Source organism: Myxocyprinus asiaticus, chromosome 6 (genome assembly GCF_019703515.2).
Source record: "Myxocyprinus asiaticus isolate MX2 ecotype Aquarium Trade chromosome 6, UBuf_Myxa_2, whole genome shotgun sequence".
In the NCBI taxonomy this organism is placed as follows: Eukaryota; Metazoa; Chordata; class Actinopteri; order Cypriniformes; family Catostomidae; genus Myxocyprinus; species Myxocyprinus asiaticus.
This window is the reverse complement of record NC_059349.1, coordinates 13,540,257-13,554,215: the sequence shown is the minus strand read 5'-3', so window position 1 is coordinate 13,554,215 and position 13,959 is coordinate 13,540,257. Positions and strand designations below refer to the sequence as shown.

At 43.9% G+C, this 13,959-nt stretch overlaps 1 protein-coding gene across 2 annotated transcripts in view; it reads right to left on the bottom strand.

Moving 5' to 3' along the window:
• Positions 1-13,959, bottom strand: part of LOC127442466 (tyrosine-protein kinase JAK1-like) — a 49,908-nt gene that overhangs the window by 10,347 nt on the left and 25,602 nt on the right. For both annotated transcript variants that reach the window (XM_051700517.1, XM_051700518.1), the window contains 4 exons: positions 13,382-13,525; positions 13,210-13,297; positions 3,414-3,541; positions 3,017-3,152 (listed from right to left, as the gene is read on the bottom strand). In XM_051700517.1, coding sequence (XP_051556477.1) covers positions 3,017-3,152; positions 3,414-3,541; positions 13,210-13,297; positions 13,382-13,525 — 496 coding nt within the window. The remainder of the gene's footprint in view (positions 1-3,016; positions 3,153-3,413; positions 3,542-13,209; positions 13,298-13,381; positions 13,526-13,959) is intronic.

Here is a 13,959-nt window from a genome sequence, read left to right as displayed (position 1 = left end):
TTATATAAATAGCTAAATAAACAACAGTACTGTTTAGTGTCAATGGCTGGCCATTAAAATAAAGAATAAATAAAAATAATATAAATAGCTAAATAAACATCAGTACTGTTTAGTGTCAATGGCTGACCATTAAAATAAAGAATATATCAAAATAAAATAAATAGCTAAATAAACATCAGTATTACTGTTTAGTATCAGTCAAATGCTGACCATTTAAATAAAGAATAAAATAAAATAAATAGCTAAATAAACATCAGAACTGTTTAATATCAGTAAAATGCTGACCATTTAAATAAAAAATAAATTAAAATAAAATAAATAGCTAAATTAACATCAGGGTCCGGTTGCACCAGCTATACGTACGTTACAACTTAGCCTAGTTGTGGCACAAATGGGCACTAAGTCACAATATACACTCTACTAAATATTTAAGCGTTGCACCATTACACTTAAGTAGGACGTAACCCTACGTATAAGCTAAATATATACAGCAGCCTCCGACCAGGAGTAACTGATGGAATAAAAAAGCAGACTCAGTTACTGACATCAATGAGCTCATGTTTTGGTTGACAGGCTTCAGTCCATTTGACATATATGATGGTGTTGGCATTTACACTCATTTACATTTACGAGAGAGAGAACATTTTTTTTACTTTTAAGCGGCTCTTCAGCATGAAACCGTTCTAACGGTACAGTTTTCATGGTGCATCGCCCGGTGTCAAGTTTCAACACATTCAAAATAGAATATATAGGATATTAAAATGAATAAATGTCTATTTTCCAGCCTGTTGTATTAGTATTTATTTATCACCCCTCATTTATTTTAGATACAGTTCCTATATATTACTATTTACACAGGGCAAATATACTATTTATTAAATCTACTTTTATTATGTAACCTATTTTAATGTCTGGAAAACCAGACTTTTATATATGACATTTTATAAATGCAACAACTGGAATTGTTCAGTTGAAGGGGGTACCAAACTGTGAATCCTGAACAAAACATTTTGGTGAAAACATGTTTACACATTAGCTTCCACTCAGCTGACAACTATGAAAGTAGCTACGTGATTAGCTAGTTAGCTGTAAGCTCATTGTCACGGAGAGTAAAAGATGGATTTTATTTACTTTCCAGCATTGCATCTCACCAACTAGGTAACAGCATAGTGTGAAATCAACACTCAACAGACACAATCCACCATCGCACCGTTGTCTACTGAGCTGCAAAAAGATGCTCTGATGTTTACCTTTCAATCTGTTACATTACTTACTGCACTGACAAACTATAGCTGGCCAACAGCAAACAGATGTGTTAAACATGAGTGACATGGTTGTCAGGGACAGGGTTAACGTTATACTAGTTATATAAAATGATGGGGTAATTTTTTATTAACTTTCCAGAATGTATTTCACAAACTAGTTGGCAATTTAAGGAGAAGAGATCGCTCAAATCCACACAGTTTAACTCCGCCCTGTCAGAGCCACCGTCAGTTCAGAGTCAGCTCTGTAAAGAGTCGGAGCACGCTCTGCTGGACAAACTACGCTATGACACCAATTCTAAAGCATTGTTTTCTGCATTATATATTCGGAAAAAAAGTTTTCATATCGGCGCATATCGGTAAAATATACGCCGATACCGATATATCGGCGAAAGGCTAATATCGGCCGACCAATATATCGGTCGGGCACTAATAGAGTTTAAAGGAATATCCCGGGTTCAATACAAGTTAAGCTCAATCGACAGCATTTGTGGCATAATGTTGATTACCACAAAAATTAATTTCGACTAATCCCTCCTTTTCTTTAAAAAAGCAAAAATTGTTAGTTTGTTACAGTGAGGCACTTACAATGGAAGTGAATGGGGACAATTTTTGGAGGGTTTAAAGACATAAATGTGAACCTTATAATTTTATAAAAGCACTTACATTAATTCTACTGTTAAAACTTGTGTATTATTTGAGCGGTAACATTTTACAATAAGGTTCCATGTGTTAACATTAATTAACAACATTAGTTAACTAACAATGAACAAAACGTATTAAGCATTTATTAATCTTAGTTAATGTTAACTCCAACATATACTAATACAGTTTTAAAATGAAGTTATATTTGTTAACATTAGTTAATGCACTATGAACTAACACGAACTAACAATGGACAATTGTATTTTTATTAACTAACATTAACAAAGATGAATAAATGTTAAAAATATATTGTTAATGGTTTGTTCATGATACCTAATGCATAAACTAATGTTAACGAATGGAACCTTATTGTAAAGTGTTACCATTTGAGCTGTAACATTGTTTACATAGTCATTTTTACAGTCGTTTTAGGGGTTGTTGACATTATATTGTCATGGCAATGAAGTTGTAATACTGAATATAAATTTACACAGAAAAGGTTAGAAAGTGATTTTATCACACTAAAATCATGTTAACACACATATTGTTTATGTCTTGTGGCAATACTTTTGAAACTGCGAGTATTTTAACATTTACCAATTGGACCCCATTCACTTCCATTGTAAGTGCCTCACTGTAAACCAGATTTTTCCTTTTTTAAAGAAAATGAGGGATGAGTCGAAATACATTTTTGTGGTAATCAACATTATGCTACAAATGCTGTCGATTCAGCTTAACTTGCATTGAACCCGGAATACTCCTTTAAAAGTTGAATATATGCTACAATAATACCTAATGTAATTTATCACCTATTTTCAATTGTAAAATCCATGTTTGATAGAACAATGGAGATAAAAAGTTAATCCTTAATGCAGAGTAAATTGTCCCTCCATTTACATTTATTGTGTATACTGTATATTTTTTTTTAATAATTATGAGTTGCACCAAAATAACTGAATGGAATCAAATCGAATCATGACCAATTTCAGATTTCAGATTTGAAATATCATATTTAATTTAGTTTAAAATATAAATAATGGTACTTTTTGTAAAAACGTTTAAAAAAACGACACCTGCCTACTCTTTGTGAGTGTTTATGAGTGTGTTACCTGCTCTAAGGAGCACAGTGATGGGCACTCCAGGATCACTTAGTTTAATGAAAGGTCCAGCCACTCCTTCCAAACCATCACGCTTCAAAAGAACGTTCTTAGCACACACATAGCCATGGACGAGCTTCTTATCCTCCTGAATGAGAGGAAATAAGACAGAATACTATTTTATAAACCCAAACATCAGATACTATGTATTGTGAGATATGTACTTGCAACTTGTATGATTAATTAGATCTCTATGAGTTAAGTAGGACATCAGATCATGAACTTTAAAATGTAGATGTTACATCATAGATAGATGGTTGTGATCCCATAATAATTACTGTACAGTGATCTTACAGGTCAATATTTTCATAAAAGTTGCAAATTTTAAGTTCGACCTTAAATGTCGTACCAAATAACTGAGGACACTGGCAAGCTGCTCTGCAACGTGGAACTTCCAGGATGGCGTGAGATCAGAGCGATGACTCCTCATGTACAGGTCCAGAGGTCCGTGCTGTACAAACTCCTCCACCATAATAACTAACAGAACAACAATGACAACATCAGATCATCTGCAGGTCTGTTAAAAAGTAACTACTAAAATACTCCCATCCCGAAGTTGAATGTCCTTTCTATGCTGTGAGATACAGTTGAATAACACTTCGTCTTAAAAATCAGTTCATAACAGTCAATTGTAACAACCTCACAACCTCTTCATGAAACACCAGCAGAACGAATTTCCGGGTGAATCATACATAAATCCATTACTAATTAAACTGTCCCATTGAATTGAACAAGGAATATTTTTACCCACGATTTAAACAGAAATTAATTCTTCTTGTGTTTCATTATAAAAAAGGCTTTGAACGTTTCCCTGTCCTTGTCAATTTTTTTTGTCATATTTCACGCCTGAGCCAATTTAGTTTATTTATTCCACTTTTTTCTCGTTGTTGGTGTTTCTGTAACCCGACCAGTTTGGATTTCGCTTCTTTTTATCTAGCCTCGTCATCTAGTTTTTCTTTTGCGTGTCGTCTGTTGTTTTGCCTTGTTTGGAATTTATGTCACATCATGATTTTTTAAACATTATAATTTATACTTTTACCATTTTTATTGATAGAACAGAAGAGAGGCAACAGGAAATAATTGGGAAGAGAATGAAAGGAGCAATAGAACAATTAGATGATTCACGGTTCAGACTACGCATTTAAATCCGAAATGACCAAATTTCAGCCATGCAACACTTTGTTGAGCAAGCTGATATGTTCTTTGACTTGTTATCTGTTAGCCAGTCAGCTCGCTCACATGTGACATGTTAAGCCAATCGGCTGGCATGGTGTAAGCTGATTGGTCCTTTGAATTTTAATCGTTTAGCCAATCAACCTGCATTTCTCTCTCATTGTCTAACACTTAAATGACTCAGTGTCTAAATCTGCTACATGGGGATTGTTTGTAATGTCTATTTGTGCAGCATGTCTTGCGTTCTGTCTAACTGTTCAGCAGCAGCAGCATGTCCACATAGTAACTCGGTATGTATGTGTATTTTCTAGAAGTAGCAAGTTTCCGTACTTGCTCTGAGGCAGCAGCAGCAGCAGCGTTAGCAGATCTAGTCTGCCAAGATCAATATCCTATCAATATGTCATACCAACTTTAACATGCTAAATCTTTCCGAGTTATCACGACTGAACTATTATTCTTTTTTTATATTTAAATATCAAGCAATGCTGAGCTCATAAAATCCTTAATGGTAAAAATACTGATAAGCAATGTAAATGTAACGTAACAATAAATAAACAATTTACACAGAAAATATGTTACTGTACAAATACTAACATTGGAAGCAACTAGGGCTGCACGATTTGGACAAAAACTCATATTGCGATTATTTTGAAAAATATTGCGATTTGAACTGCGATTATGATTTTATATATATATATAAATATATATACGTATATACATATACATATATATATATATATATATATATATATATATATATATATATATATTTCATATGTTCAACTGCCAAAAGGCTACTGGGGTTTTCACACTTGAGTCCTCTTAAAAAGAACCAAACTGAGAATTTTTTTTAAATTCACCAACAAACAAACAAACAAATAAATATATAAACAGTGAAACAAAGAAAAAACCCCTGTCGTCTTCATGTTCAAATTGTACCCATCCACCGTGTACCTGTTTTTGTCCATTTTGTGATAGGGTCTCAGCCCACTTATCATCATCATTAGTTTTTGACACCCAGTCAACTTGAATATTATGGATGCTCCAATCAGGATTTTAACATCTGACACCGATCTCCAATTTTCTTTTCATCTAATTGTCCGATGCTGATCATTTAATTTTTTATCAGCAGCTCTGTCAAAACTAGTTATATGCAAGCTTTCTGCTCAATGTCACCATTAACTGAATTTCTCTGTTGGTAATACCATAGTTGTTGCCTAGTTTTTGTTGTCAAATATAGCTTTCACTTGTTGCCGCTGGGAGTGTAACGCTGGGTTCATACATCCTCCGTGAGCGGGGCGTGAGCGAGACGTGAGCGGAGCGTGAGCAGCGTGGTCAGGTTGGGCTTTCACATTGGCCCAGTCTCTTCTACGATACACAGCTCTGTGCAGAAAATAAAGTTATCTCTGGGTTCCTACACCAAACATTCCCTATCTGTCACTCACACGACGTTGTGTCGATGTAGTGACACTAGAGATCACTCTTGGGAGCCTGAGACACCTCTGGTCTTTGATAAAAGGCCAATGAAAATTGGCAAGTGGTATTTGCATACCACTCCCCCAGACATACGGGTATAAAAGGAGCTGGTATGCAACCACTCATTCAGATTTTCGCTTTGGAGCCGAACAGTCGATGCTCACTGAGCTGAATTCCCACGGCTGTTCATTCACCTCTGCTGGATCTGACAGCGCATTTCAGCGGCTTCTTCCCTTTGCACTGGTGACCTGCAGAGAACGCCCCCGGGTGCTTCGGCAGAAATAAAAGAGTATATTTCTCTAAAAGAGTATATTTCTCTAAAAGAGCGGCACACACGGAACGTCTTTTTAAAGATGCCTTTCCGTTTGTGTGTTATTCCTGGATGTGCTCGTTATCTCTCGCCCTCTTACGGCCACGATCACTGTCTTTCGTGTCTGGGCGCTGCTCACAAGGAGACAGCGTTCGTGGATGGTTAATGTACTCATTGCGAGAACATGTCCATCGCAACGATGCGGTCGCGGCTTACCTTCGTTCCCCAATGGGACCACCTCCGCCGGGTATCCCCCCACGGACCTCCCATTCCCCAGCACGCTCGTCTGCCCCGATCGGACTTCCGGATGAGTCCACTGGCTCGTCTCACGGCGAGTTCGACCTCTTATTCGGAGCCCGCGAAGGTGATGAGCTCTCGAGCGCAGCATCGGAGAGCAAGCTCGTCCAGTCGGACGTGGAAGCCTCAACTGGGCTCCTCCCTTCGGGTGCGGTCGCCCAGTCACAGGCTGACGCGGAGATGACGGACATGCTTTCCCGGGCAGCCGCGAGCGTTGGGCTAGAGTGGAACCCTCCGCTCTCCCCTGAACCCTCGTGGCTCAATGATTGGTTCCTGGGCTCGCGGCGCCGCTCAGAGCCACGCCCCGCCCCCGTTCCTTTCTTCCTGGAAGTGCATGAAGAGCTGACAAGGTTGTGGGAGGCACCTTTTACTGCCCGGTCCCGATCTTTCAGCTTCCCTGTCCTCACTACCCTCGATGGTGGGGCGCCCAAGGGCTATTCGGCAATCCCCCCGGTGGATAAGGCGCTCGCGGTGCACCTATGCCCGCAGAGCGCCGCCACCTGGCACGGGTGCCCAAAGCTCCCGTCCAAGGCCTGTAGGTTTACGTCGTCCCTGACGGCTAAAGCCTACAGTGCCGCTGGACAAGCCGCCTCTGCCCTGCATGCCATGGCTCTCCTGCAAGTCCACCAAGCCAAGGCGCTAAAGGAACTGTATGAGGGTAGTTCTGCCCCGGGATTGATGCAGGAGCTGCGCTCGGCGACCGACCTCGCTCTCCAGGCGACGAAGGTCACGGCGTGGTCTCTCGGGCGTGCGATGTCCACCTTGGTGGTCCAGGAGCGCCAACTTTGGCTCAACCTGGTCAAGATGGGAGAGGCCGACAAGGCACGGTTCCTTGTTGACCCCATTTCCCAGGTTGGCCAGTCCAGCGACACCGTCGAGTACTTTGCCCAGCAGTTCTCAGTGGTGAAGCAGCAGATGGAGGTTATCCGGCACATCCTGCCCCGGCACGGCTCAAGATCCCGCACCCTGTCTGCTCGTCGCCAAGGGCGTCCCCCTGCGGTGACTGCACCGGCTTCGCCGCAGCCCACCCCTGTGGCCCAGCCCTGGCATGAAGCCCACCGCAGGAAGCAGACGCCACCCGTCTCGCGGCCACCAAGAACCCGCGAAAGGCTTCGTAGCGCCCCTGAGACAATGAAACCTGCTGCTCTGGAGCTGGTAAGCAGACCACTCCATCCCCCGGTGGAGGGCCGGGAGGAAAATCTTTTGTTACCTTTGCATTTAATTGCGCTGCAAGTGGCTGCGGTACCCAAGAGGTCAGCAAGAGCGGTTTCCTTGTTCCCTGGGTCACATACCCGGTGTGCACGGCCATCATCATGACCAATGTCCACCACTCCATTTAGGCAGGTTTGGCGCTCCAGCGGCGGTCAACCCGCCCCTGAGTGCCCAGCTGTGGCACAAATCCGCCCCGATGTAACAGTCTCCACAGATCACGAGGACACGCCTCTTCCACCCCTGTCCCAGGCTGTTCTGGGGGTGGTCACAAGGAGCCAGGTAAGTACTTCGATGTCCCTGAACTCAGCACAGCCATGACACGGTGTGGCACCTCAGGCTCCGCACCGCCACGAGGCCCCACCCACCGGTACGTCCGATGAGATTGTCCCTCTGGCCGAGATAAAGGAGTTTTACAGCCCCTACTTCATTGTACCGAAAAAAGGTGGTGGGTTGCGGCCAATCTTGGACCTGCGAGTACCGAACCGGGCTTTACACAGACTCCCATTCAAGATGCTGACGCAAAGACGCACTCTAGCGAGCGTCCGGCATCAAGATTGGTTCACGGCGGTAGACCTTTAGGACGTGTACTTCCATGTCTCGATTCTACCTCGACACAGACCCTTCCTGCGGTTTGCATTCGAGGGTCGGGCGTATCAGTACAAGGTCCTCCCTTTCGGTCTGTCCTTGTCCCCTCGCGTCTTCACGAAGGTCGCAGAGGCAGCCCTTGCCCCACTAAGGGAAGTGAGCATTCGCATCCTCAACTATCTCGACGATTGGCTAATCCTAGCTCACTCTCGGATGTGTTGTGTGCACACAGGGACCTGGTGCTCTCGCACCTCAGCCGACTAGGGCTTCGGGTCAACTGGGGAAAGAGCAAGCTCCTCCCGGATCAGAGCATCTCTTTTCTCAGTCTCGTTGACGGCGCACCTCATGAACGAGCGCACATAGTCGGTGCTGACCTGTTTGAAGGCATTCAGACAGAAAACAGCGGGTCCACTGAAAATCTTTCAGAGGCTCCTGGGGCATATGGCATCCTCAGCGGTGGCCACTCCACTTGGGTTGATGCATATGAGACCGCTTCAGCACTGGCTTCAGACTTGAGTCCCAAGATGGGCATGGCGCCGCGGGACACATCGCGTGGCCCTCACGCCGATCTGTCACCGCCTCTTCAGCCTTGGACCGACCTCACGTTTCTACTGGCAGGCGTTCCCCTACAGCAGGTCTCCAGGCGCATTGTGGTTACGACAGATGCCTCCAAAACGGGCTGGGGCGCTGTATGCAATGGGCACGCAGCCGCCGGCTTATGCATGGGCCCGCGGCTGCGTTGGCACATCAACTGCCTTGAGTTGCTGGCAATTCTGCTCGCCCTGCGGAGGTTCCGGCCGTTGATCCAGGGCAAGCACGTGTTAGTTCGGACAGACAACACGGCAACGGTAGCATATGTCAACCGTCAAGGCAGTCTGCGCTCCCGTTGTATGTCACAACTCACCCGCCATCTCCTCCTCTGGAGTCAGCAGCACCTCAAGTCACTGCAAGCCACTCACAACCCGGGCGACCTCAACACTGCAGCGGACACGCTGTCATGGCAGGTTACCCTCAGGGGAGAGTGGAGACTCCACCCTCAGGTGGTCCAGCTGATTTGGAGTCGATTCGAGCTGGCACAGGTAGACCTGTTCGCCTCCCAAGAATCCTCCCACTGCCCGCTCTGGTACGCCCTGACCGAGGCACCTCTCGGTATAGACGCGATGGCACACAGCTGGCCCCCTGGACTTTCCCCCAGTGAGCCTACTTGCATAGACCCTGTGCAAGGTCAGGGAGGACGAGGAGCAGGTCGTCCTGGTAGCACCCTACTGGCCCACCCAGACATGGTTCTCGGACCTCACGCTCCTCGCGACAGCCCCCCCCTGGCAAATTCCCCTGAGGAAGGACCTTCTTTCTCAGGGACGGGGCACCATCTGGCACCCGTGACCAGATCTCTGGAGTCTCCATGTCTGGCCCCTGGACAGGACGCAGAAGACTTAAGCCGTCTAACACCTGGTGGTGGTACATACGATCACTCAGGCTAGGGCTCCCTCTACGAGGCACCTGTATGCCTTGAAGTGGCATCTGTTCGCTAAGTGGTGTTCTTCCCGACGTGAAGACCCCCAGAGATGCACAGTCAGATTGGTGCTTTCCTTCCTGCAGGAGAGGTTGGAAGGGCGGCTGTCCCCCTCCACCTTGAAGGTGTATGTAGCCGCTATAGCGGCACACCACGACACAGTGGACGGTAAGTCCTTAGGGAAGCACGACCTGATCATCAGGTTCCTGAGAGGCGCCAGGAGGTTGAATCTCTTCAGACCGCGCCTCGTTCCCTCATGGGACCTCTCTGTAGTTCTTCAGGGTCTACAGAGAGCCCCCTTTGAGCCCTTGCAGTCAGCCGAGCTTAAGGCACTCTCTTTGAAGACTGCCCTCCTGACTGCGCTCACTTCCATCAAGAGGGTAGAAGACCTGCAAGCGTTCTCTGTCAGCGAAACGTGCCTGGAGTTCGGTCCGGGCTACTCTCACGTGATCCTGAGACCCCGACTGGGCTATGTGCCCAAGGTTCCCATGACCCCTTTTAGGGACCAGGTGGTGAACCTGCAAGCGCTGCCCCAGGAGGAGGAATTTGCCGGGGGGGGGGGGCTGTTGCGAGGAGCGTGAGGTCCGAGAACCACGTCTGGGTGGGCCAGTAGGGTGCTACCAGGAAGACCTGCTCCTCGTCCTCCCTGACCTTGCACAGGGTCTGTGCAAGTAGGCTCACTGGGGGAGGAGGCAGACCCAGCCCTGACGTTGCTGTGTCCAGTGCGCACTTTACGCATCTATTTGGATCGCACGCAGAGCTTTAGAGTCTCTGAGCAGCTCTTTGTCTGCTTTGGTGGACAGCGGAAAGGAAGCACTGTCTCCAAGCAGAGGATCGCCCACTGGCTCACTGACGCCATAACTATGGCATATCACACCCAGGACGTGCCGCCCCCGGTAGGGCTACGGGCCCATTCTACCAGGGGTGTAGCAGCCTCCTGGGCTTTGACCAGTGGCACCTCTCTAACAGACATTTGCAGAGCAGCGGGCTGGGCAACACCCAACACCTTGCGAGGTTCTACAATCTCCGGGTGGAACCAGTTTCGTCCCGTGTAGTGGCACGCACAAGCAGGTAAGTCCGGGACAGCTGGCTGGGTGTATCACTTGCGCATAGCGCCTTTCACCTCCCCTGAGCTGAAGACGTGCGCTGTTGACTCCCAGTAGTGTTCAAAAACTGTGTTCCCTGGTTGATTTCCTCCGAGCCCTGTGGCAGACGAGTTTGCGGAGAAACTCGCTGCTGGCTCAGTACACGTGCTAACTAAGCCCTGTATTGGGGTAGGTGCTCCGCGTGTGGTGGTTCCCCATAGGTAACCCCATGCAACGTATATCTTCTGCTAATTCGCAAGTAACCAGGACATTTTCTTTAATAAGGCCATAACGTATTTTTTTGAGAGGGGGTAATTGACTAGGCTACTATAACAATTTGGTCTTCATTAAATTGTTTGTATATGAGTAGGAGGACAACATTTACACCACAATGATAACTTATCTACAGATATACACCAGCCCACACAGCACTTGGTCCTTAATCTTCTGCATTTATAAAAAAAAAAAAGCCTGACAGCCCAAAAATTATTAAATAAGTAATAACATTCAAATAACAGCATTTTTTTTTAAACACCTGAAAAAAAAAAGTGTTATGTAGACTATATTGTAAAACATGAAGGCATACTCTAAATTAAAACATTAACTTCTGCTATGTCTGCACAAATCTGCTGAAGCTACTGTATCCCACACCTTTTCCTTTGCTAATAAATCCTTCTATAATAAATGCTGAAGGTTGTATAGCACTTTGTATTTTTTACCTCCACAATCAGTCGGGTCTCGTCCATTGTTGAAAATTTTTGCTTCAACAAAATGGCAATCATGTCATGTGCATTTGTTTATGTTTAGGATACAACGGGGCTAAAGGCTCCACGGGGTAAAAGGCTCCATTGATTTTATTTTCTCCCAAAACACTACATAGCAACAAAAACTATCACGGCACTTTCCTAAACAACTGTCACTATGCACTGCAAAATGTCTAAAGGTTGATTTTGAGGCAATTTGATCTATTTTTTTTTATTTTTTTAAATGTTGCAATTTTATGTAGCTAATGAAAATCCCTGAAATTAACACATTTCTTTTGAGACAAAATACTTTATTATTTTCAGTGTAAGGAAAGTATTTGGGGTAAAAAGCCCTCCTGTTGCAGGGACTTAAGGCCCCTATTAAACACATTGTTTCATTGATTTGTTGTGAAAAATGTTCAAAGTGGGCTCACATTGACTCATCCAATCATAATAGAGATTAGTTTGTTTATAGAATACTTGAGATGTAATAAAATGCCAAATGTGTTCGAAATTAACAGGAAATGGTTGACTTTTTCTGAAGTAGTTATTTTGAGTAAGCATCATCTTAATTTGTTACTCAAATAATCATCTCAAAATTATTTGCATTAGTTGACAAATTGTGCCCTATAACTATTGCCCCCGTATCTACACGATATCACTTTTTACCCCCACGATTGGGCTAAAAGTCTCCCTCACCACCTATTTTTTTTTTTTTTTTTTTTTACTGAATTTTAATCGAAACCACCTTCTATTGTTATTTCTTTTCACACAAATGATGTTGATCCATCAATATTCAATTAAAATAAATAAAAAGCAACATTTCCTTAAGGGGTGCCTTTCGCCCCGTTGTACCCTATCAGCAAACTCGTGATCGGTTAATGTAGCAAAGCCCATACATCCCTATACATAAACAGGCAAAAGCAATGCAGTTTATTTATTCATTATTTTTAGTTAATTTGTGTTTGTTTGTACGCAGATTGTAGTGTACTGTAGGTTTGGCTTAAATCATTTTCATTTGCTTTGGGTGTTTTTTGGATTTTTTATAATCTCCTGATTATTTTTGGCAAAAATAGGCTCAACGCCAAAACTTTCCACTCACTGCTGCATCTGGGACGTTTCTGGGATGCGTCACCTCGCGACTCAAGCTTGCAGCGTAAACAGTGTCATCTGTTAATATGGGTTGCGAAACAAAAACGTGCCGCTCATACCCCGCTCACGGAGGATGTGTGAACCTGGCGTAATAAGGGCGACACGCTCTCTCGTAAACAAATTACTGGAAAATAGATGAACGTTTCTGGACTCTACAGGTGCTACTGTTAATTCTGTTTTCTCAGCAATCATTTAATAAAGATGTTTGGATTATATCCCATCTTGTATTCGGTATTATTATTATGATACCTGTGCCTGGCGAAGACTGAGATGCTGCTACCACCGGTTTAGTGTAAATAAAGCGCTTAGCGCACATAAGCAAACGGAACCAAACTCTGAGCACTTCTGTTACTCTAGGAGTTGTGAAGCACAGAACTGCTCTGAAAACACTGTAATAATCCTCTAACTTAATATAGACTGGACAAAGCAGCACAAATGAACTTTGAAGCCAGCAGACTATTTATTTAATTAATTAAATTGCAGCCCTTTGCGATTTAATAATCGCACAAGGTCATATCGTGATTTCGGTTTTATTTCGATTAATTGTGCAGCCCTATAAGCTACATTGTCTTTTTGCGCTGTGGAACGGGCATACTTACTGTCCATACTGTGCATACACATTCCATACATCAGAACCATGTGTTTATGTGATATCTGATGCATCATGCTCACTGTGTCCAGGAAGGCCTGAGAGAAGTAGAGCATATTCTGAGAAAACTGTCAACAGCAGAATTATACACTCATTGAATAAGGGTTGGAGGTGCCACTCACAGAAATGTCCTTGTGTCCTGCTCCCAGCACCTTCAGGACTACGTTCACCTCATCAGGGCTTGAAAAACCCCCATCATCCTCATTCTTCAACTTTAGTCTGCCAGCATAGATGTTCGTGCGAGTGCCTTGACCAAGGTGTATCTCCTGGATTACAAACATCAACATAAGACATATGACCATACACTGTAAAAATTAAAAGTTACTCGATCCTCTAGACACCCTTTAAAGGACCTTTAAATATCATATTTATGTACTTCAAGATACATTCAAGTGCCTCAAAGCCTTTTTCTCTTATGATGGGGTTCCTGAAGGAAACGTTGACACTCCTTAGAGTTCTTCAGAGTTCTTGCGGGAACTAAGAGTCCGTTTCAGAGAACTGAAAAGGTGTCTACAGGTTAGAGATAGCGTAGATCAGGGGTCTCAAATCACCGGCCCATGAGATAGTTTCATACGGTCCACATAAGTGTTAGTAGTAGTTTTTTCACTTGTTTTGACTTTTAACAAATTAATAACAAGTGATAAAAATGTGCCAGTACATTAAGACAAAATACACTTTTATTAAAAATAAATTCTCTGAA